General features: G+C 37.7%; 1 protein-coding gene across 1 annotated transcript in view; it reads right to left on the reverse strand.

Annotated features, from left to right (window-relative positions):
* Positions 1-25,256, reverse strand: part of LOC128661976 (piezo-type mechanosensitive ion channel component 2-like) — a 407,133-nt gene that overhangs the window by 261,657 nt on the left and 120,220 nt on the right. The window contains exons 14-18 of the mRNA XM_053716001.1: positions 23,717-23,865; positions 23,010-23,183; positions 22,828-22,869; positions 8,456-8,488; positions 6,369-6,472 (exon numbers count right to left, since the gene is read on the reverse strand). Coding sequence (XP_053571976.1) covers positions 6,369-6,472; positions 8,456-8,488; positions 22,828-22,869; positions 23,010-23,183; positions 23,717-23,865 — 502 coding nt within the window. The remainder of the gene's footprint in view (positions 1-6,368; positions 6,473-8,455; positions 8,489-22,827; positions 22,870-23,009; positions 23,184-23,716; positions 23,866-25,256) is intronic.

Below are 25,256 nucleotides of genomic sequence, written 5' to 3' on the forward strand. Positions count from 1 at the left end.
GAGGTGATGGAAGGCCATACAGGAAAAGATGCTAGTGACACATAAATTTATAAGGAAGGGCATAAGGTGGGCAAATTATTTTTAGAGGTATGGAAAATATTTATATTTGGATAATCTGCATAGAGGTGGTAGCAGAATCCAAAGATGAGTACAATAAAATATACTGAAAAGAGCAGGGGACCAAACCTAAGCCTTGTGGTAGACTGATATTGGGAGGTGTGGTGAGGAGGTATCAGAGAAGAAGATGTTAAGGGGATAGACAGGTAAGATTTGATCCATGAAAGTATGAAAAGACAAGAGAGTGGAGAATGTTCAATAGGATAAGGCTGTCAACCTATCAAAGAACAAGGAATAGAAGTAGTTAGATCTGTCTATTTGCTTTGGCAGTGATCAAGTCATTTATAACTTTAGTAAGGGCAGTCTCTGTGAGCTAGTCATTAGGTAACTGAGGTGGGGCAATTTGAAGTTCGGGATAAATTGCCTTCTGCAGATTGGATCCACATAATAATGGCAGGGGAGGTCATAGATAGGGTTAAAGTTGTGAGGGAATTGTGATACCGTAGTTAGGGCTCAGTAAACAATGTGGGCTAGATTACAAGTGCCATGGTATATCAATATTTTTTGCTACGGAAAACATCACTAGCGTTAGGGTTTTTGCACTTCTCGGGTTCCACTGGTATTACAAGTTGAAAAGAAATAATTTGCAAAAATCGCTAGCCGGGTTTTCTTGTGCGTGTGCATGTGTTCCCCCATAGAAATCAATGGAGAAAAAAAAGTTGAAAAATAACTCTACTCGCGAAAACGACCTCGCATTTTCGCCTTCCCTATAGAAGTCAATGGAGAAAAAAAACCCCACCATAAGCCCCTAAACTAATAACCCCTAATACGCCATCCACTCACATTGCAAAGTAACTAAATAAACTGTTAACCCCTAAACCGCCATCCCCCACATCGCAAAGTACCTAAATAAACTGTTAACCCCTAAACCTCCATCTCCCCACATCGCAAAAATGAAATAAAACTATTAACCCCTAAACCGCCATCCCGCCACATCGCAAACACTAATACTTTAATAAAGCTTTTTCCTTTAATCCTATTGGCTGATTTGAATTTGAAGATTCAAATCAGCCAATAGGAATCCAAGGGTACCCCTATATAAAAGGGGTACCTTGCATTCACTATTCAGTTTATGGCTGGAGACTGCATAAAGAGAAGCTCCCTGTTGAAGATCAGAAAAGGACCACTGACGTCGCAGCTGACCTCGCCACTGTCACCAAGATGAAGATAGAAGATGGACGCCACCACCAGGATGAAGATGGAAGAAGATGGACCCGCGATGGATGAAGATGGAGCTTCGCCGGGAGGAAGATGGAATGCCGCCCATCATCATTGGTGAGAACCAACTTTGGGGTTAGAGTTAGTTTTTTTTTTGGGGGGGGGGTGGTTTTAGATTAGGGTTTTGTTTTTTTTTGGGCAGCAAAGGAGCTGTATGCCCTTTTAAGTGCAATGCCCATCCAAATGCCTTTTCGGGGCAATGGGTAGTTTAGGATTTTTAAGTTTAGGTTTTTTATTTTGGGGGCTATTGGTAGTTTATTTTTAGAATAGTTTTTTTTTACTTTGTGGTGTTTTTTGGGGTGTTTTTTAAGGGGTATTAGAATAGGATAAAAAAAATTTAATAATTTTCACCTAGATTATGAGTTTTGAGCGCTATAGGGAAAGTAAAGAATGCAAAAAAAGTTGCGTTATTTAACCCCCTATAGCGCTGCCATTACAAGTTTAAAAAAACCCGGCTTGTGCAGGCGATATGGCTGCATTGAGCTCCATACCGCACCAAAAACAAGGGGTGTGTTGACGTGCTCGTGCACGCTTTCCCCATAGACATCAATGGGGAGAGCCGGCAAAAAAAAAGTCTAACACCTGCGATCGCGGAAACAAAAGCTCCGTAACGCAGCCCCATTGATGTCTATGGGGAAAAAGAAAATACAGTTTAAACCTAACACCCTAACATAAACCCCACGTCTAAACATCCTAATCTGCTGCCCCCGACATCGCCGACGCCTGCCTACAGTTATTAACCCCTAATCTGCCATTCCTGATATCGCCGCCACCTAAATAAAATTATTCACTGCTAATGTGCCGCTCCCAATATCGCCACTATATTAAAATGATTAACCCCTATTCCGCCGCTTCCCAACATCGCCACAATTAAAGTTATTAACCCCTATTCCGCTGCTCCCCAACATCACTGTTAAAGAATGAGAGCTGCTTAAATCCTATTGGCTGATTTGATTAGCCAATAGGATTTTAGCAGCCCTAATCCCTATTGGCTGATTCAAGTTTTTCAGCCAATAGGTATGGAAGGGACGCCATCTTGAATCACATCCCTTGTATTGAAGATTCAGTGTACGGCGGCGACCGTATGAAGAGGATGCTCCGCGCTGGATGTCTTCAGGATGGACCCGCTCCGTGCCTCTGGGATCAAGATAGAAGATGCCGCCTGGATGAAGATTGAAGAGACCACCTAGATGAAGACTTCTCGCCGCTTGGATCAGGACTTCACAGCCTGAATGAAGATTGAAGAGGCCACTTGGATGAAGACTTCTCGCCGCCTGGATCAGGACTTCAACTCCGGGATGAAGATCGTTCAAGCGGGACTTCAAAAACTGTAAGTGTATCATCAGGGGGTTAGAGTAAGGCTTTTTTAAGGGTTTTTTTAGGTGGGGGTTTTTTTTAGTTTAGGGTCTGGGCAGTAAAAGAGCTAAATGCCCTTTTAAGGCCAATGCCCATACAAATGCCCGTTTCAGGGCAATGGGTAGCTTAGGTTTTTTAAGAATTAGGTTTTTAATTTTGGGGGGTTGGTTGGGTGGTGGGTTTTACTGTTGGAGGGGTCTTTGTGGGGTTTTTTACAGGTAAAAGAGCTGATATCTTTGGGGCAATGCCCCACAAAAGGCCCTTTGATAGTTTATTGTAGGCTAGGGTTTTTAATTTTTATTTTGGGTGGGCTTTTTATTTTGATAGGGCTATTAGATTAGGTGTAATTATTTTTTATTTTGGATAATTTCGTTTGTTATTTTCCGCAATTTAGTGTTTGTTACTTTTTGTAACTTAGTATTTTTATGTGTTTTTGTATTTAGATACTTTGTAATTTTTAGAGTAGTGTTAGGATTTTTTAATGTGTAGTTTAGTTTAATTTAATTAAACTAAATTTAATTATTATATTAGTTTAATTGTTAGTTTAAACTTAGTTTTTTTAATTTGACAGGTAAGTTTGAATTTAATTTAAGATAGGGAAATTGTAATTTTAATATAAAGTTAGGGGGTTGTTAGGTTTAGGGGTAAATAGTTTAATTTAGTTTATTTCAATGTGAGGGGCTTTCGGTTTAGGGGTTAATAGTTTAATTTAGTATATTTCGTTGTGGGGGGGCTTGCGGTTTAGGGGTTAATAGGTTTAGTATAGTGCCGGCGGTGTAGAGCTTAATAACTTTAGTATAGTGGGGGTGATGTGGGCGGACGACAGATTAGGGGTTAATAATATTTAAATAGTGTTTGCGATGTTCATTTCAGAACAAAGCTTACCACAGCTCTTAGATCGCAGTAAGGATTGCACTTACTTACACAGGGCTAGATTACAAGTGAGGTGCAAACGGTTTTGTGCTAGCGCAATAATATAGGTATCAGTGTTATAGTGACTGGGCTTCTAAGAGGCAGGTGACAGGTATATAGTGAGTCGCATATAGCAAGATGTTATTTAATATTAATGGTGTGGGCGTGATCCAGTTCCTAAAATAGAGCATCATTTTAAAATCTGCAAATCCATTATAGTGACCTGCAGAGGATCTAGCCCAATATCTGTATAGATAACATCTATATAATTATATTTAATATAAATTTCTGTTTAATAAACCATGAAATTCACTTCATGAGTGTGTCAGCGAGCATGGTGGTCTTAAAGGGACATTAAACTTAACATTCAATTTCTCCATAAAGGCCCAGGTTACAAGTGGAGCGTTATTGATAGCATAGAATGAGCTATCAAGACCGCAATAAGATTAGCGTGCAATCTGGTATTTCAAGTCCATTTTTAAAAAAAATGACCAGAAAATGTTTAGAGCAGCCGACATCCCTTTAGCATGCACCATACTTTCAATGGATAGAGCGGCCATGATAAACATAATTCAAATGACAAGCTGTGAGTTATGTATTGCGATCGAGTGCTAAAAAAGTTAGCTCGACTTGAGACCTGAAGTAAAGTTTTTGGACTAGAAATAAAATTATAATAAAACGCATGTAAAACATATTAAAATAAAGTACTACAACCTGCTCATTCCTAGGCCCTGATAATCGAAACTGCCACAAGGTGGCAAGATATTCAAACGAGGTTCATCGCATTGTCGAGAAACCCGACGAAATATTCAAAGGGGCCTACAGTACTTTTTAAAGGCAGCATCGCCAAGAGGCTTCTTAACATACATTTCAGTGGGTGGAGCTACTGCTCTGATACCATCAATATATACAAAGCAGCATCACCACCTGCATCAAAGGTGTAATGTAAATGATCCCTTTACACAATGCTGTATGACAATACAATTTACATGTATCAACAGAAACTCAACCACTGTTCTTACAATACAATAGTGAAGTAAACTTATCAATAATACACCTATAGGAGCTGGGGGATTGTGGGTATATGATATATGTATATACGTTATTTAATGTATATGTACTGTATAGTATAATGTTAGAATATCTATGTAAACTGTAAATATTAAAGGGACAGTCTAGTCCAAAATAAACTTTCATGATTCAGATAGAGAATGTAATTTTAAACAATTTTCAAATTTACTTTTATCACGACTTTTGTTTTGTTTTTTTTTGTATTCTTAATTGAAAGCTATACCTAGGAGGTTCATATGCTAATTTCTAAGCCCTTGAAGGCTGCCTCTTCTTTCAGGGCATTTTGACAGTTTTTCACCACTAGAGGGTGTTAGTTCATGTGTGTCATATAGATAACACTGTGCTCATGCACGTGTAGTTCAGGCGAGTTAGCACTCATTGGCTAAAATGGATGTCTGTCAAAAGAACTGAAATAAGGGGGCAGTTTGCAGAGGACTCTTGGGCCCCTTAACAAAGACTGGGCCCTGGGCAGATGCCCCTTTTGCCCTGTGTTAAAGATGGCCCTGGTTCCGTGGGAGTTTACTGAGCGTTCTGTGGGAGTTTACTAACCGTTCCGTGAGAGTTTACTGAGCGTTCTGTGGGAGTTTACTAAGCGTTCCATGGGGTAACCTGTATTTTAATGGTGAAACGTGGCCGTGGGTTTCTAATATTCAAAGCACTGTCCTCTATCTTAGCTGCAGCTTTTCAGCCATATTAGTCTTGCCAGCTTTTCAGTGGCGATATTTCCCAGTGTGACTAATCTAGTAAATGAACAGTGAAACTGAATTTAAAATATGCTTAATTTGAAGTGTTACTACACATAAAACTTTTTATTTTCACAAACACACAGTCTATTTTGTAAAAACACACTTTGAAGACAGCCCCCCCCCCTCGTCTCCTACTTCGCAGCTCAGTGGCAATGTCAGTGAACTTTTGCTGAAGTTACGATCCCCATTATATCAAGTGGGAGACACTTCGCCACTCGTGAGCAGAGCACAACGAGGTCCAGCCCACTTTTTTAGAATATATTTACTGGCGAACCCAAACAGGCAATTTCTCGTCGGTCTGTCAATGTTTTGAATATCCTAAACAGAAAACATTTTTGTTTAACCTGCTGAGGGCAGAACAGCAGTGAGCAGTGGAAACTTATCTGCAATATCTTTTAAACAGAAAGGTTGGTGAAACAAACTGCTATATATTGTTAGGTTATTTGTTATGGACTACATTTTCCATAATGCTCTTTATTATTATTATTATTATTATACTTTATTTATAAAGCGCCAACATATTCCGCAGCGCTGTCCATAGGTACAATTCATTTAAATAAAACAATTATATAAAACTTGTAAGAGACAAGACAAAATTTTACAAACATATACAGGAGAACTTAAGGGCCCTATTCCCGTGGGAACTAGCCACAATGCTGGCAAAGCATCATGGGAGATGTAGTCCATAACATCTGGAGGGCCGATAATTGCCCAACCCTACCCTAGAGGAACGTATTGATTTGTCTGAAAACAGGTATCCTTTGTGATTGCTGTATCAGAATATATATATATCACAAAGCCCTTGGAGGAAAGTCTATTGACCCTTTTTAGATGCTTTGTTTCCAATAGGCCAGTTACTGTACATAATAATGTGCACATTACATTTAGTTCCCTGTAATGCACTACTTGCTAGAAAAAAATAAGGAATGGTGCAGAGCTGTTTCTCACCTGCATTTCCCTTACTGTCCTGCACAGGGTTTTCATCCAGAGTGATGTTATCCACCTTGTCTAATGTGCTCTGACTTGCATTTTGTGGGTTATCAGCATCTAATCTTTGGGGTAGGAGACAACAGTCAGTGTTAAAACCACATAGAGCAGAGTGCAGTTTTTTGGTATAAAGCAAAAACATATTATAAACACAATACATTGATTCCAGATCAGTCAGTGTACTATGTAACTAAATTACATAAAACTGGAATTCAATTAAACATATAATAGAAGTTTTAAAAGTAAACTGTTTGCTTCCCCAACCCCATATCTTTTTTCTATCTAAATTTTCAACTTGTTGCATCTATAACTGTTGTCATACTCTCACGGTGAAGCAGAGTTTTTTAAAATTTATTTTTAAGCCAAGAAATATATAGGCTTTTATTTGATTGGAAACTTACTTAAATGTTGAGTTTAACCTTTTCCTGAAGTTAGGATGTTCCATGCCATCCTAACTGCGTTGGCCTTTAGCATGTAACGTCCTAGCCGCTTGGCTGTACTGAAGCCAACAGCGCTTCCTGAATGGGATTGGGTCATGGTGGGTGTGCCAAGCATTGTAGTAGGCTCGTCCCCCTGACCCAATCCCATCATTGAAATCTTCCAATTACCGAACATTGTTCCGATGTTGACAAATTAAACCTGGCATGAATGGGTTAAAGGGACAGTCTATTTAAAAATTATTATTGTTTAAAAACATAAATAATCTCTTTGTTACCCATTTCCCAGTTTTCCATAACCAACATTGTGATATTAATACACTTATTACCTCTGTGATTACCTTGTATCTAAGCTTCTGCAGACTGCCCCCTTACCTCAGTGATTTTGACAGACATGCATTTTAGCCAATCAGTGGTGACTCACAAATAACTCCACAGGAGTGAGCACAATGTTATCTATATGACACACGTGAACTAGCACTGAGATAAGAGGCGGTTTTCAACGGGTTAGAAATCAGTTTGAGCCTACCTAGGTTTAGCTTTTTAAAAAATGTATACCAAGAGAACAAAGCAAATTTGATGACAAAAGTAAATTGGAAAGTTGTTTATAATTGCATGCCCTATCTGAGTCACGACTGTTCATTTAAGCACATTTTTACCATTATACATGCATTATATATGTACATGTTTCTGAAATCATTTATAATGAACTTGATAAATAAAAAGTAGGCAAGTTGAACTTGAACCGAGAACCTTACAAACAAAAGTCTCTTGTGCTACATGAACTATGTGTGTTTTAGAAGGTTTAGAAAATCTTTAATATGAACTTGATGATTATTTAAAAAAAATAAAAATTTTTTTAAAGGTCTTCAGTACTTGAACGGTAATACTGACAAAAGGGAGACAGGTCTCCTATCCAATGAGCAAAAAGAACTTTACATGATTGTTATGGTAAGGTTTTCATGGTGTAATGTGTCACTGGGACAAAATAACAAACAGTATTGTTTGTGTAGGATTTGAAAACAAGGCAATTGTTTTAATACATTTAAAAAGTATATTGGTCCTTAATAAAATTCATATAAAAACCTTATAGTGATACTGTGAAGTCCATAGTTAAAAAGGGACACTAAAGTCAAAATTAAACTTTCATGATTCAGATAGCGCATGCAATCTTAAGCAACTTTCTAATTTACTCCTATTATAATTTTTTTTTAGTTCTATTGGTATCTTTATTTGAAAAAGCAAGAATGTAAGCTGGCCCTTTTTTGGTTCAGAACCTGGGTGGTGCTTGCTGATTGGTGACTACATTTAGACACCAATCAGCAAGGGCTACCCAGGTGCTGAACCAAAAATGGGCCGTTTTCTATGCTGACATTCTTTCTTTTTCAAATAAAGATACCTAGAGAATGAAGAAAAAGAAAGAAGAAAATATTTGGGTTTCATATCCCTTTAATATTCTATTTTTTACCTTGCTTTATTTAAAAAAAAGAAAGAAGAAGTAAAGGGGAGTGCTGCCTCTATGAAAGAAAGTGATTACAAATGTAAATGTAATGGTTTTTACTTTCAGAACTGTTTTGTTTTTATAAGTTTAAGTACGATCTTCGTCCTTACTTTTTCTGTAGGTTGTTGATATTGTCTTTTAGCCTGCAAAATAAAATTAAAAAAGGTTATTTTTATTCCTAAACAGGGAAAACTCTTTATTGAAATTATACGATTCTAAGGTCAGCTGCACTTAAAATATGTACCTAACAAAGGCCTAGGCTAGATTACAATAAGGCAAATCAATAGTGATCTCATGTTTGCGCTGGTATTAGTTGAAAGTAAAAAACCTAATTTATGCTTACCTGATAAATTTATTTATTTCATGGTGGTGAAAGTCCATGATCCATTACTCCTGCGAATTAGTCTTTCCTGTCACTAGGAGGAGGAAAAAAGATTCCTAAACCCGAAGAGCTCTATTAAACTCCTTCCCACCTCACTGGCACCTCAGTTTAACGTATAGCCAAGCAAAAATGATAGGAAAAAGTAATAAGAGCAAAAATGATAGGAACAGGGAAAAAAAGATGTGCAAACAAAAAATAAACCAACACCAAAAATCACCACTATTAAAGAAATTAATGTATCAGGTGAGCATAAATTATGTTTTCTTTCATCCAGGTGGAGAGAGTCCACAATCCATTACTCCTGGGAACAAATACCCATGCTGTGGAGTCCAAAAGTAATGAAATATAAGGACGGGATAAATAGAAGATCTTTTTTTCACAAAAATCCACAACCCAAACATAACTAAAAAATTAGAAGCTAACATCTCAAAAATCTCCATCTCCAAGTAAGCTTGGTAAATCAATAGTTTCAACCAAGAAGCCAAGGAAATCGCAAGTCGCTTTCTACCCTCTCTTAGAACCTGAAAAATTATCAAAAAAACAAGAAGTTTATCTAAAATTCTTTGTAGCATCAAATTAACACTTCAAGGCCCTAACAACATGCAAATTATGAAGAAGCCTTTCTGTTTCTAAAGAATTCTTAGGATTAGGACACAAAGAAAGAACACAACCTTAGGCAAAATGTCAAATTTTTTGGTTATTAAAACCGTCTTATCCTGATAAAAAAATAAGATGAGAATCACAAGAAAGAGTAGATAATTCAGAAAATCTTCTAGCAGAAGAGATAGCCAAAAGAAACAAATCAGTCCAAGAAAGAAGCTTAATATCCACATTATGAATAGGCTCAAATGGAGAAACCTGCATAGCCTTCAACACCAAATTAACGGCTAGATTACGAGTTGTGCGTTAGGGTAAAAAAGCAGCGTTAAGAGGTCCTAACGCTGCTTTTTTACGCCCGCTGGTATTACGAGTCTTGAAGGTTTAGGGTCACCGCGCACTTTTTTGGCCTTACCGCAAAACGACTTACATAAACTTTGCAAAGTCTTTTTTCTATGGGACTTCCATAGCGCCGGTATTACGAGTCTGGGAGGCTAAAAAGTGAGCGGTACACCCTACCCCATCAAGAGTCCTAACGCATTTAAAAGTCAGTAGTTAAGAGTTTTATGGTACAACACCGTAACATAAAACTCTTAACTAAAGTGCTAAAAAGTACACTAACACCCATAAACTACCTATTAACCCCTAAACCAAGGCCCTCCTGCATCACAAACACTATAATAAAATTATTAACCCCTAATTTGCCGCTCCGGACATCGCTGCAACTATAATAAACATATTAACCCCTAAACCGCCGCACTCCAGCCTTGCAAACATTAGTTAAATATTATTAACCCCTAATCTGCGGTCCCTAACAACGCCGCCACCTACCTACATTTATTAACCCCTAATCTCCAACCCCCAACGTCGCCGCCACTATACTAAATGTATTAACCCCTAAAGTCTAACCCTAACCCTAACACCCCCTAACTTAAATATAATTACAATAAATCTAAATAAAAATTAATATTATTACCTAAATAATTCTTATTTAAAACTAAATACTTACCTATAAAATAAACCCTAAGATAGCTACAATATAACTAATAGTTACATTGTAGCTAGCTTAGGGTTTATTTTTATTTTACAGGCAAGTTTGTATTTATTTTAACTAGGTAGAATAGTTATTAAATAGTTATTAACTATTTAATAACTACCTAGCTAAAATAAATACAAAAGTACCTGTAAAATAAAACCTAACATAAGTTACAATAACACCTAACACTACACTATAATTAAATAAATTAACTAAATTAACAACAATTAAATAAATTAAATTAAATTAGCTAAAGTACAAAAAACCAAACACTAAATTACAGAAAATAATAAACAAATTACAAGATATTTAAACTAATTACACCTAATCTAATAGCCCTATCAAAATAAAATAAAAGCCTCCCCAAAACTAAACTATCAATAGCCCTGAAAAGGGCCTTTTGCGGGGCATTGCCCCAAAGTAATCAGCTCTTTTACCTGTAAAAAAAAATACAAACAACCCCCCCTACACTAAAACCCACCACCCACACAACCAACCCCCCAAATAAAATACTATCTAAAAAAACCTAAGCTCCCCATTGCCCTGAAAAGGGCATTTGGATGGGCATTGCCCTTAAAAGGGCAGTTAGCTCTTTTGCAGCCCAAACCCTAATCTAAAAAATAAAACCCACCCAATACACCCTTAAAAAAAAACTAACACTAACCCCCTGAAGATCGACTTACTGTTCTGAAGACTGGACATCCATCCCCAAGGAAGCGGCAGAAGTCTTCATCCAACCAAGCCAAAATCCTCAATGAAGCCGGGAGAAGTCTTCATCCAAGCCGGGCGAAGTGGTCCTCCAGACGGGCAGAAGTCTTCATCCAGTCGGCATCTTCTATCTTCATCCATCCCACGCGGAGCGGCTCAATCTTCAAGACATCCGGCACAGAGCATCCTCTTCAAACGACAGCTTCTTACTGAATGACGGTTCCTTTAAGTGACGTCATCCAAGATGGCATCCCTTAGATTCTGATTGGCTGATAGAATTCTATTAGCCAATCGGAATTAAGGTAGAAAAAATCCTATTGGCTGATGCAATCAGCCAATAGGATTGAGCTCACATTCTATTGGCTGATTGGAACAGCCAATAGAATGCAAGCTCAATCCTATTGGATGAAGACTTCTGCCCGTCTGGAGGACCACTTCGCCCGGCTTGGATGAAGACTTCTCCCGGCTTCGTTGAGCACTTCGGCCCGGTTGGATGAAGACTTCTGCCGCTTCCTTGAGGATGGATGTCCGGTTTTCAGAACAGTAAGTCGATCTTCAGGGGGTTAGTGTTAGGTTTTTTTAAGGGTGTATTGGGTGGGTTTTATTTTTTAGATTAGGGTTTGGGCCACAAAAGAGCTAAATGCCCTTTTAAGGGCAATGCCAATCCAAATGCCCTTTTCAGGGCAACGGGGAACTTAGGTTTTTTTAGATAGTATTTTATTTGGGGGGTTGGTTGTGTCGGTGGTGGGTTTTACTGTTGGGGGGGTTGTTTGTATTTTTTTTTTACAGGTAAAAGAGCTGATTTCTTTGGGGCAATGCCCCACAAAAGGCCCTTTTAAGGGCTAGTGGAAGTTTAGTTTAGGCTAGGGGTTTTTTATTTGGGGGGGGGGCTTTTTTATTTTGATAGGGCTTTTAGATTAGGTGTAATTAGTTTAAATATCTTGTAATTTGTTTATTATTTTCTGTAATTTAGTGTTTGTTTGTTTTTGTACTTTAGCTAATTTAATTTATTTAATTGTTGTTAATTTAGTTAATTTTTTTTAATTATAGTGTAGTGTTAGGTGTTATTGTAACTAAGGTTAGGTTTTATTTTACAGGTACTTTTGTATTTATTTTAGCTAGGTAGTTATTAAATAGTTAATAACTATTTAATAACTATTCTACCTAGTTAAAATATATACAAACTTGCCTGTAAAATAAAAATAAACCCTAAGCTAGCTATAATGTAACTATTAGTTATAGTGTATCTAGCTTAGGGTTTATTTTATAGGTAAGTATTTAGTTTTAAATAAGAATGATTTAGGTAATAATATTCATTTTTATTTAGATTTATTGTAATTATATTTAAGTTAGGGGGTGTTAGGGTTAGACTTAGGTTTAGGGGCTAATACATTTAGTATAGTGGCGGCGATGTACATTTAGTATAGGTGGCGGCGATGTTAGGGACGGCAGATTAGGGGTTAATAATATTTAACTAATGCTTGCAAGGCGGGAGTGCGGCGGTTTAGGGGTTAATACATTTAGTATAGTGGCGGCGACGTTGGGGACAGCAGATTAGGGGTTAATAAGTGTAGGTAGGTTGCGGCGACATTGGGGGCAGCAGATTAGGGGTTAATAAATATAATGTAGGTGTCGGCGATGTTGGGGGCAGCAGATTAGTGATTCATAAGTATAATGTAGGTGGGGGCGGTGTCTGGAGCGGCAGATTAGGGGTTAATAAGTATAATGTAGGTGTCTGCGATATTGTGGGCGGCAGATTAGGGGTTGATAAGTGTAAGATTAGGGGTGTTTAGACTCAGGGTTCATGTTAGGGTGTTAGGTGTAAACATAAATTTTATTTCCCCATAGGAATCAATGGGGCTGTGTTACTGAGTTTTACGCTGCTTTTTTGCAGGTGTTAGACTTTTTTCCAGCCAGCTCTCCCCGTTTATTCCTATGGGGAAATCGTGCACGAGCACGTACGACCAGCTCACCACCACTGACTTAAGCAGCGCTGGTATTGAAGTGCGGTAAGGAGCTAACTTTTGCTCAACGCTCACTTCTTGCCTTTTAACGCCGGTTTGTAAAAACCTGTAATACCAGCGCTGTAGGTAAGTGAGGGGTGAGAGAAAACTGCTCGTTAGCAGCGCACAGCTCATAATGAAAACTCGTAATCTAGCCGTAACATTCCAAGGTGAAGAAATTGGCTTAAAGGGATAGGAAAGTCAAAATTAAAGGGACACTGAACCCAATTTTTTTCTTTTGTGATTCAGATAGAACATGCAATTTTAAGCAAATTTCTAATTTACTCCTATTATCATTTTTTCTTCGTTCTCTTGTTATCTTTATTTGAAAAAGAAATTCCAGAACCTTGGAGAGCACTTGTTTATTGGTGAATGTATTTATCCACCAATCAGCAAGAACAACCCAGGTTGTTCACCAAAATGGGCCAGCATTTAAACTTACATTCTTGCTTTTCAAATAAAGATACCAATAGAATGAAGAACATTTGCTAATAGGAGTAAATTAGGAAGTTGCTTAAAATTGCATACTCTATCTGAACCACAAAAGAAAAAAGTTGGGTTTAGTGTCCCTTTAAACTTACATGATTCAAATAGAGTACATACTTTTAAGACACTTTTAAATTCACTTGGTAGAGATGGTAGAGCAACAAACTAAAAAGACCTGTCCAAAAATGCAAACTTTAGAAACTGAAAGTGTTTCTTGTAAATGGGAAAATGAAAGTAAGCATCCTTTAAATCTATTGTGGACATAAACTGACCTTGCTTATCGAAAGGAAGAATAGTCTGAATAGTGGCCATTTTGAAGGTAGGAACTCTGATAAACATTTTTAGAGCTTTCAGAACCAAAACTGGTGTGAAAGTTCTCTCCTTCTTTGGAACAATAAAGAGATTTGAATAAAATCCTATCCCTTGTTCCAACAATGGAACAGGAACAATCAGTCCCATAGCTTCTAGATCCAGAATTGATTGAAAAAAGGTGTGAGCCTTCAAAGGATTTTTTGGAACATTGGACAGAAAAAACGTTTCCCTGGGAGGCCTTGTTTTTAAACCTGATAAACCTGAGACACTATATTCAGAACCCAGGGATCTGAAACAGACTGGAACCAGGCCTCCTGAAAAAAACACAGTCTGCCCACTACCAGAGCCTCTGGATCATGGGCCTTACATTAATTCAGACTTGGAAGTAGGTGTATATTTTTTGGATTTCTAAGGCCTGTTCCAATTGGAACTGGGCTTCCAGGCAGGACCAGAGGGACCTTGCTTACAAGAGGAGGAATCAGATTTTTTCTCCCTTTTCTGACGAAAGGGAGAAAAGTGATTAGAAGCCATAGACTTACCCCTGGACTTCTTGTCCTGAGGAAGAAAAGCTCATTTACCTCTGGTAACAGTAGAAATAACAGAATCCAAATCAAAGCAAAACAACTTATTTCCTTGAAAAGAAAGAGATAAAATTCTAGATTTAAAAACCATATCAGCAGTCCAAGATTTTTACCATAAAGCTCTTCTAGAAAGAACTGCCAAAGACATACATTTAAATAAGCACATTTAAGCAACCCTAAAAGGTTAAAAAAAAATTCACTATTATAATCAACAGAAAATTGCTCAGAGAGAATATTTAACCAAATAGAAGAAGCAGCAGCAAAGTCAGCAATAGAAATAGCTGCCCTTAATAAGTAACCTGTTTGCAAAAAGACTCTTCTGGGAAAAGATTCTAATTACTGTTCTAAAGGGCCCTTAGAAAAAGTACTATCTCCAAGAGGAATAGTAGTAAGCTTAGCCAGAGTAGAAATAGCCCCATTTACCTTAGGGGCAGTCTTCCAAAGATCAATACTAGAAGCAGGTAACAGATACAATGTATTAAATCTTGCAGAAGGATTAAAGGGAGTACCTGGCTTAGACCATTCCCTAGAAACTATCTTAAAGACAGCATCAGGGGTTTTAACCAAAGGTTTAAAAAAATCATCTAAATGATCCTCAGCCACATTGGATGCTTAACCTCTAAAGTAAGCAAAATCTCCTTTAAAAGAGAACAAATATGTTAACATTATGTTAACTTTAAACAAAAAAAGGAAGTATCTGGTTCATGATCAGAGAAAGACCCCTGATCACCAGAGAAAAACTCTCCTCCTGATAAAACATTAGAAACAAACATTCGCAGAAACATAAGCTACAGGAGGTTCAGAACTAGTAGAAGGCAAACCAATAACTGACCTTTTATGCTTACATGAAGGCTGCATAACAGCCAACATTTCAGACCCTGTTGAATGAATGAAATCCTTGATACCTGGTGCAAAATCATTTGCACATCCCTGTAAAGAACAAATAGATGGAGCAGTAAAACCCATAGAAACAAGTGCAGCATTAAAACGGTCTGAATGCATTGAAACATTAAGGCATGTTATATATAAATATCCTCAGCCTGTTTACAATAAACACACTTAAAGGACCACTCAATGCAGTATAATTACACAATTAACAAGTATAACATAAAAAGATAATGCAATAGCACTTACTCTGAATTTCACAAAAGCAGTAGATTTTTTTTAGTAGATGAGCTTGTGCACATGCTTAGTAGGATCTTGTTCCCCAGAAAAAGTGAATATAAAAAGACTGTGCAAAATTTGACAATAGAAGTAAATTGGAAAGTGTCTTAAAACTGCATGGTCTATCTGAATCATAAATGTTTATTTTGACTTGAGTGTCCCTTTAACACATGTTCAGAGGGCCCAGCTTCCAAGAGAAATAAATGGAGAAAATCAGAAGGGTCCATTATTGGAGAAAACAAAAACAAAATTAAAAAATGCATAATTAAAAGAGTAGTTAAATCTCCACAAAAAGAGCGCTTGAGGAAGGGAAAAACTTACCCCTCCAAAAGTAGCTCTTTAAAAAAACATACTAGATCAGGCAAAAATACAGAAGGCGACAAACTTCACATTCAACTACAGGATAGCGCACTAACAAATAGGGAGTGTGTATGTGTGTGTGAAACCCAATGTCAAATAAAGGGAAAAGCAAATAAAGGCACTGCACTCTGAGGGGAAATGTACCTCAACTCAGTCTGAGAACCCCTCTCACTAAAGAATCACATGCACATCTTCAGTCTTCACCCTTCTCCAGCAGATGGAAAGCCAAGACTGAGGTGCCAGTAAGGGGGAAGGGGTTTTATAGAGCTCTTGGGGTTTGGGAATCTTTGCCTCCTCCTTGTGGCAGGGAAGACTAATTCCCAGGAGTAATGCATTAGGGACTCTCATCACCTGTATAAAAGAAATTTAGCTTGTGAACAAAAGACTCAGACAAGCTAACATCTGGAGTTTTGATATCGCAACCAAGCTAAATCTCTTTCTACACACTTCTATTGGACGCACTAAAAAGCCTTTTCTTTATATTTTTGTTTGAGAGCTAACCCTAAGGTGAGGTAAGCCAACTGCGCTAAAGCTGAAGGTGCATTAGGAATACCTCAATTACCTATGTTCTTTAATTACAAGAAAATGCTCTTTTTCATTATAAATATATACTTTTTATATATCTGTATATCTTTTTGTAATATATATATATATATATATATATATATATATATATATATATATATATATATATATATATATATATATCTGTAAATCTATATGAATATATATTTATTGTATATACATTGTATATATGTGTATATATGTATATAATACTTTATTTTAATATGTTATACATGTGTTTTGTGAAACTTTTAATTTAGCCCTGACATTTTACTTCAGGTCTAAGGTCACGCTAATTCTTCTTGTGTTATTTTAGCTTGTACTCAAACACAAACTATAACTTTCAACCAAGATGAGTGATGTTTAGCACGGTCGCAATCTCCATTGAAAGTATAGGGCGTGCTAAAGGGATGTTGGCAACCAGGCCTGGACTGACCATGGGGCATACCGGGCAATTGCCCGGTGAGCCTCCAGTTACCTTAGCCCCGCCCACTATTATTACTGCACTGTGCACATAGCGAGTGCTTTAAATGTTGCCCTATCTTAATTGTTAGCTTAGCTGTCGGGCCGCCCGCAGGTTACATATGTGTAGTCCTGACTTGTGGGACTGGATTTCGGCTGGAGCATAGTGTGTGATGTGGAGCCGAATTAATGCTTATAAGTTATGCCGGTGAGCAGAGGGGCACTGGCCAAGCCTAGGCATCTTGGTTTGGGGTTTCCGTGGGGTCCGCCTCTGAGGGCTACTCCGGAAATTTAGTGCGGTGGTGCAGCTCGGCCCTTTTTCAGGCTATACGGCTGGAACTTCAAGTTCCAGAATACTGTGCAACAATGGCCTGGAAATAGGAAGTGGAGGGAGCAGAGGTATTTGCCCGCTTTGAGGGGCCCTGTGCAGAGATGCTGTGCACTGTCAAGAGGCAGGATGCATGGTTAGAGCCCTCCCTGTGCAAAAGCTATCAGATTGTGCACTGTCCGCAGCTCCTCCTCCTAACACATTCACAGCAACAATGTCCTGGGGCTGACCGAGTACCACATTACATGGAAGTGACAGCGGGGACCTGAGGAGGTAGAATCCCTGATATGATCATCATCAGGTGACACAAGCTATTAAAGCTAAGCTTCTCCTGCTATAGTTACTGAGTGTCATTGTTATCAAAGAGTGGGGAAAGGGGAGAAGTGGGACTTCAATAGAGGGACTTAGTAGTGGTAAGTTCAATTGGAACTTGCTGCACTAAATTAATAAAAAAGCTAAAAGGTCAGATTAACGTGCTCCCTCCTGGGATTTTTTTTAAAATGATGTGTGTATATATGACGGCCACGCTTAACCTTCTCTGGTAAATCTGTTTTACTTTGGCCTTGTAATATTAATTTGCATGCTAATTTTAGTGCAGTCCAGCAATAATGATATCGCACCACACACTATTATTAGTGCTCCTCTTGTAATCTGGGCCTGAGTAGGCTACTTAAAGGGAAATTAAACACTTTGAGATGGTAATATAAAATGATACATCATATATATAAAAACCTCTGCAATATTTTGATTATTATTTTGTTCGCTTATCCTGTAATTTTATTCTGAAATTGTGAGCTTTTTAGTTCCTGTAAGAAATGGAAGTGCAGAACACTGTTATATTCTACACAGCCATTGGGGGGTAGTTATCAACGTGTCAACTTTCCTGCCTTCGCCGGTTCAATACGTTCGCCTAAGCTCGCCTACCTTCGCCGCCGCAGACCTGAAAAAATTCGCCTAAGTTATCAATAAATCTGTCAAAAAGCCACGCACCAAGTACGGGGTGATGAGCAGCGGACTGTGATAGTTATCACTCATCCGATCTCGCTGCTCTTCGGCTTTTTGACAGCTTTATTGCTAGCCTGTCACTAAGCACCCACACTAACTACACTGTTCTACCCCCTATACCGGCGCCCCACGGAGCCCCCCGCAACTCAATAAAGTCACTTACCCCTAAACCACCGCTCCTAGACCCCGCCGCAACTCTTATAAATGTATTAACCCCTAAACCGCCGCTCCCGGAGCCCACCGCCACCTACATTATACCTAGTAACCCCTATCCTGCCCCCCCTATACCGCCGTAACCTATAATAAAGTTATTAACCCCTATCCTGCTGATCCCGCACCTCGCCGCAACTAAATAAATAGTTTAACCCATAAACCGCCGCTCCCGGACCCCGCCGCAACCTATATTAAATTTATTAACCCCTAATCTGCCCCCCCTACACCGTCGCCACCTATAATACATTTATTAACCCCTATCCTGCCCCCCACTACACCGCCGCCACTGTAATAAATTTATTAACCCCTAAACCTAAGTCTAACACTAACCCTAACACCCCCCCTAACTTAAATATTAATTAAATAAATCTAAATAATATTTCTATTATTAAATAAATTAATCCTATTTAAAACTAAATACTTACAGGTAACTTTCAATTTATTTTAACTAGGTACAATAGCTATTAAATAGTTATTAACTATTTAATAGCTACCTAGCTAAAATAAAGAGAAATTTACCTGTAAAATAAAAACGAACCTAAGTTACAATTACACCTAACACTACACTATACTTTAATAAATTATTCCTATTTAAAACTAAATACTTACCTGTAAAATAAACCCTAAGATAGCTACAATGTAATTAATAATTACATTGTAGCTATTTTAGGATTTATATTTATTTTACAGGTAACTTTGTATTTATTTTAGCTAGTTAGAATAGTTATTAAATAGTTATTAACTATTTAATAACTACCTAGCTAAAAGAAATACAAAATTACCTGTAAAATAAATCCTAACCTAAGTTACAATTAAACACTACACTATCATTAAATTAATTAAATAAATTAAATACAAATAACTACAATTAAATACAATTACATAAACTAACTAAAGTACAAAAAATAAAAAAAGCTAAGTTACAAAAAAAAAAAAAAGTTACAAACATTTCAAAGATATTACAACAATTTTAAGCTAATTACACCTAATCTAAGCCCCCTAATAAAATAACAAAGCCCCCCAAAATAAAAAATTCCCTACCCTATTCTACATTAAAAAAGTTCAAAGCTCTTTTACCTTACCAGCCCTTAAAAGGGCCTTTTGTGGGGCATGCCCCAAAGAAAACTGCTCTTTTGCCTGTAAAAGAAAAATACAACCCCCCCCAACATTAAAACCCACCACCCACATACCCCTAATCTAACCCAAACCCCCCCTTAAAATAACCTAACACTAATCCCCTGAAGATCATCCTACCTTGAGTCGTCTTCACTCAGCCGAGCCACCGATGGAACTGAAGAGGAGATCCGGAGTGGCAGAAGTGATCCTCCAAGGGGCGCTGAAGAAGTCTTCCATCCGATGAAGTGATCCTCCAAGCGGCGCTGAAGAAGTCTTCCATCCGGGCGATGTCATCTTCCAAGCAGCGCTGAAGATCATCTTCCATCCGGGCGATGTCATCTTCCAAGCGGGGTCTTCAATCTTCTTTCTTCAGGATCCATCTTCATCCCGCCGACGCAGAACATCCTTCTTCCCCGACGGACTAACGACGAATGAAGGCTCCTTTAAGGGACGTCATCCAAGATGGCGTCCCTTCAATTCCGATTGGCTGATAGGATTCTATCAGCCAATCGGAATTAAGGTAGGAAAAATCTGATTAGCTGATTGAATCAGCCAATCAGATTGAGATCGCATTCTATTGGCTGATCGGAACAGCCAATAGAATGCGATCTCAATCTGATTGGCTGATTCAATCAGCCAATCAGATTTTTCCTACCTTAATTCCGATTGGCTGATAGAATCCTATCAGCCAATCGGAATTGAAGGGACGCCATCTTGGATGATGTCCCTTAAAGGAGCCTTCATTCGTCGTTAGTCCGTCGGGGAAGAAGGATGTTCCGCGTCGGCGGGATGAAGATGGATCCTGAAGAAAGAAGATTGAAGACCCCGCTTGGAAGATGACATCGCCCGGATGGAAGATGATCTTCAGCGCCGCTTGGAAGATGACATCGCCCGGATGGAAGATGATCTTCAGCGCCGCTTGGAAGATGACATCGCCCAGATGGAAGACTTCTTCAGCGCCGCTTGGAGGATCACTTCATCGGATGGAAGACTTCTTCAGCGCCCCTTGAAGGATCACTTCTGCCGCTCCGGATCTCCTCTTCAGTTCCATCGGTGGCTCGGCTGAGTGAAGACGACTCAAGGTAGGATGATCTTCAGGGGATTAGTGTTAGGTTATTTTAAGGGGGGTTTGGGTTAGATTAGGGGTATGTGGGTGGTGGGTTTTAACGTTGGGGGGGGTTGTATTTTTCTTTTACAGGCAAAAGAGCAGTTTTCTTTGGGGCATGCCCCACAAAAGACCCTTTTAAGGGCTGGTAAGGTAAAAGAGCTTTGAACTTTTTTAATGTAGAATAGGGTAGGGAATTTTTTTATTTTGGGGGGCTTTGTTATTTTATTAGGCGGCTTAGATTAGGTGTAATTAGCTTAAAATTGTTGTAATATTTTTGAAATGTTTGTAACTTATTTTTTTTATTTTTGTAACTTAGCTTTTTTTATTTTTTGTACTTTAGTTAGTTTATGTAATTGTATTTAATTGTAGTTATTTGTAGTTAATTTATTTAATTTAATGATAGTGTAGTGTTAGGTTTAATTGTAACTTAGGTTAGGATTTATTTTACAGGTAATTTTGTATTTCTTTTAGCTAGGTAGTTATTAAATAGTTAATAACTATTTAATAACTATTCTAACTAGCTAAAATAAATACAAAGTTACCTGTAAAATAAATATAAATCCTAAAATAGCTACAATGTAATTATTAATTACATTGTAGCTATCTTAGGGTTTATTTTACAGGTAAGTATTTAGTTTTAAATAGGAATAATTTATTAAAGTATAATGTAGTGTTAGGTGTAATTGTAACTTAGGTTAGTTTCTATTTTACAGGTAAATTTCTCTTTATTTTAGCTAGGTAAGCTATTAAATAGTTAATAACTATTTAATAGCTATTGTACCTAGTTAAAATAAATTTAAATTTACCTGTAAAATAAAAATAAATCCTAAGATAGCTACAATATAATTATTATTTATATTGTAGCTATATTAGGCTTTATTTTAAAGGTAAGTATTTAGTTTTAAATAGGATTCATTTAGTTAATAATAGAAATATTATTTAGATTTATTTAATTAATATTTAAGTTAGGGGGTGTTAGGGTTAGTGTTAGACTTAGGTTTAGGGGTTAATAATTGTATTACAGTGGCGGCGGTGTAGGGGAGGGCAGATTAGGGGTTAATAACTTTATTATAGAGGGCGGCGGTATAGGGGGGACAGGATAGGGGTTACTAGGTATAATGTAGGTTGCGGCGGTGTCCTGGAGCGGCGGTTTAGGGGTTAATATGTATAGAGTAGCTTGCGGTGGGCTCCGGGAGCGGCGGTTTAGGGGTTAATATGTATAGAGTAGCTTGCGGTGGGCTCCGGGAGCGGTGGTTTAGGGGTTAATATGTATAGAGTAGCTTGCGGTGGGCTCCGGGAGCGGCGGTTTAGGGGGTAATATATTTATTTAGTTGCGGCGGTGTAGAGGGGGCAGATTAGGGGTGTTTAGACTCGGGGTACATGTTAAGGTGTTAGGTGTAGACAGCTCCCATAGGAATCAATGGGATGTCTGGCAGCAGCGAACTTGTTTTTTCGCTATGGTCAGACTCCCATTGATTCCTATGGGATCTGCCGCCTCCAGGGCGGCGGTTTGAAAACCAGGTACGCTGGGCCGGAAAAGTGCTGAGCGTACCTGCTAGTCATTTGATAACTAGCAAAAGTAGTCAGATTGTGCCGCACTTGTGTGCGGAACATCTGGAGTGACGTAAGAATCGATCTGTGTCGAACTGAGTCCGGCGGATCGAAGCTTACGTCACAAAATTCTACTTTTACCGGTCTCTAGCCTTTGATAACTAAGGCGAATCAGCCTCACCACAAATACGCTGCGGAATTCCAGCGTATTTGATGTTCACGGCTTGATAACTACCCCCCATTGGCTGCACACTCTAGTGATCTATTTATAACTGTCCCTAATTGGCCACAGCAGATAAGTTAACTTAAGTTACAATATGGCAGCTCCCATTGTTTTATATACACTAAAACTTTACACTTATTTTGTCAATATTTAAACACCTAATGAAACTTTAAAAAATACATCTAAATGTTATTCTCAGAGTAATCTTTTCTTTGAATGCATTATTATCTCTAGCATTTATTTAGTGTTTAATGTCCCTTTAAAGTTAAACATTATTACTTACATGTTTGCCACAATAAGGACACGACCTTCTATCTTCTTTTTACTGTTTTAGGGAAATAAGCACACAGATGTAATGTCCTGTCCTGAATATGACCACTGAGATCTCTACACATTCTAATTGGGATATAGGTCATTGTGGAAAGGGCAAGGTTTGGATGACAAGGGATTGCTGGTAATACAGACCTGTCAGAGACACCTCCTTGGTTGATTGGGATGTTGTTGAGGTCAGTGAGTTTCAAAAAGTCTTCATGAAAGTAATATAGCTGTAAGATGCAGGCCAGCAAAAATGTGGAAGGGAGCAAAATCCCTGCAAATAGTTCAACTGTGCTGTACTGCTCCAAACCAATGTCCTTTAACCTGGGACACAGAACATTAAGGTTAATTAGTACATTATCCACCATGGTGCATACATAGATATACTTTAATCTTTCTTTTCAATCCTCTAATTCTTTAGTCTGCTTGACCCTGTATTGTCTGTAATTGTTGCACCATCCTTTAAAGTTCTGTTTATGATAATAGTAATAATAATAATAATAATAATAATAATAATAATAATAACATAAGGGATAGATAGGCAGATTAGATGAAAGTACACAAAATTGTATGCGTCAGAAACCAAACAATGTGCAAAATCTGATAGATGTTCCCTGAAGTCATCCTAAACTCTAATAGACCACCAACCATGCTTTAGTCATTAATGAAGTAACCAACAGTTTAATGGGATACAATAAATTATGCAATTTTTTATAACAAGAAACATAGTATGTATCCCTTTTTACAAGAATACATGACATACAACCACTCAGCACATGCATTATAGGTGAAATACCAAACAAGGACTTGAAGACATCATATAAAAACATAAATGCATATATATGTATATTATTTACCCTTCTTCTGACATCCCAAGAATCTGAAGGAAAAATCCAGAAATGGTCTTAAACTGATAGACATAGACTGCAATAAGGACAACCATTGAATATGTGACAACTGTGATCCAGAAGTACTTCAGTATTCTTCTCCACCACTCATAATGAATCTGCAGTGGAAAACAGAAGGGTAGAAATAGGTTATATAGTCCTTAGTAACTTTCCAATCTACTGCTCCTTATCTTTTCTTCTAAATCATTGATATCTAGCCTTTCACAACAGGAAAAATGAAGACTTTTTTATGCATTAAATGATGGGATTAAGTGTAGCATTCCACTGCCCATTCAATAAATTTGTTTTAAAATTATTAGGAAGAGTAAACTTATTAATAATCTAGAATGGAAGATAAACAAGGGGCGCCAACATAGTGTGAATCGTTCAAACAACAAATATAAAAGTGATGTGCAAAAAACTACTCACAAGGAAAGTGGCACCTTAAATGAATAAGGTGCGATAAAGCAGGCTGACATTCAAATTCCAGCAGTCAGTACGCTGGAGGTCTCACCCAGAGGACCTGTGGAATCCAGATAGGCGTCTAGAAAGTAGCACCCACGTTTTTCAGGGCCAATGGCCGGACCAGGTGAGCTGCAAGCTGATAGGTGTTCTCCTGCTGCACTCACGCCACCGAGACTTTTCTCCAAAAACGACAGTGTCAGTGTATGAAAGGTTCCGTGGTAAAAGTCCTGTTTCAAAAACAAGTGGATCGTGGAAAGAAGCAAAAATACCGGGTCGTGGTATAAAACAAACAGTATTTATTTTGCAACGCGTTTCTCAGTCTATTCCAGACCGTTTCATCAGGCATAATCATAGTTAACAATAGAGATCTATTTAAACCCACAGTGACCCGGAATTGAAACAAAAGGTCAACTCTATTAACAATGTTGCAATTGCAAAAACATTTAACTTTTGATACATTGTATAAATTGGTTTGAACAATTGTGACCACACAGATAACACTTAAATAAAAAGTATATAAAAAACCCTATTCGCAATTACCAAATATATCTGGAAAAAAATAAAATATCTCATAGTAAACTGGACATATATTAACATGTGTGTATATGTATATCTCATCTCCTGGTTGGATTCGAACCCAGGACCTAATGTGTGCTAGGCAATGGAAAAATCAAAAGGCTACCTTTATGTCTTGTTTGAATTTCTTGCAAAAAGGATTAGTATTGATACAAAATATATAAATTGATCTACATGTCTCACAATGTCTAGAAGATAATCTTATTTGGTCTTTTTAATAAATGACTCTAATTTTTAAAACCAAACTAAAAGGAATTTTCTTATAAATATAAAACTAAAAAAGAAATGTTCGTGACAAATGCTTACTATAAATAAGTGACATATAAAAATTGTAAAAAATATATATGTATATATATATTTTATTTTATGGCTCCACTGGACTTGAACTTGGGACCTTCTGTATGTTAAGCGAGCATGAAATTGATAAGGCTATCTTGAAGGGCTATTTTTATGTTATATATTGGAGCAG

The sequence above is a fragment of the Bombina bombina genome, chromosome 1 (genome assembly GCF_027579735.1).
Source record: "Bombina bombina isolate aBomBom1 chromosome 1, aBomBom1.pri, whole genome shotgun sequence".
NCBI lineage: Eukaryota > Metazoa > Chordata > Amphibia > Anura > Bombinatoridae > Bombina > Bombina bombina.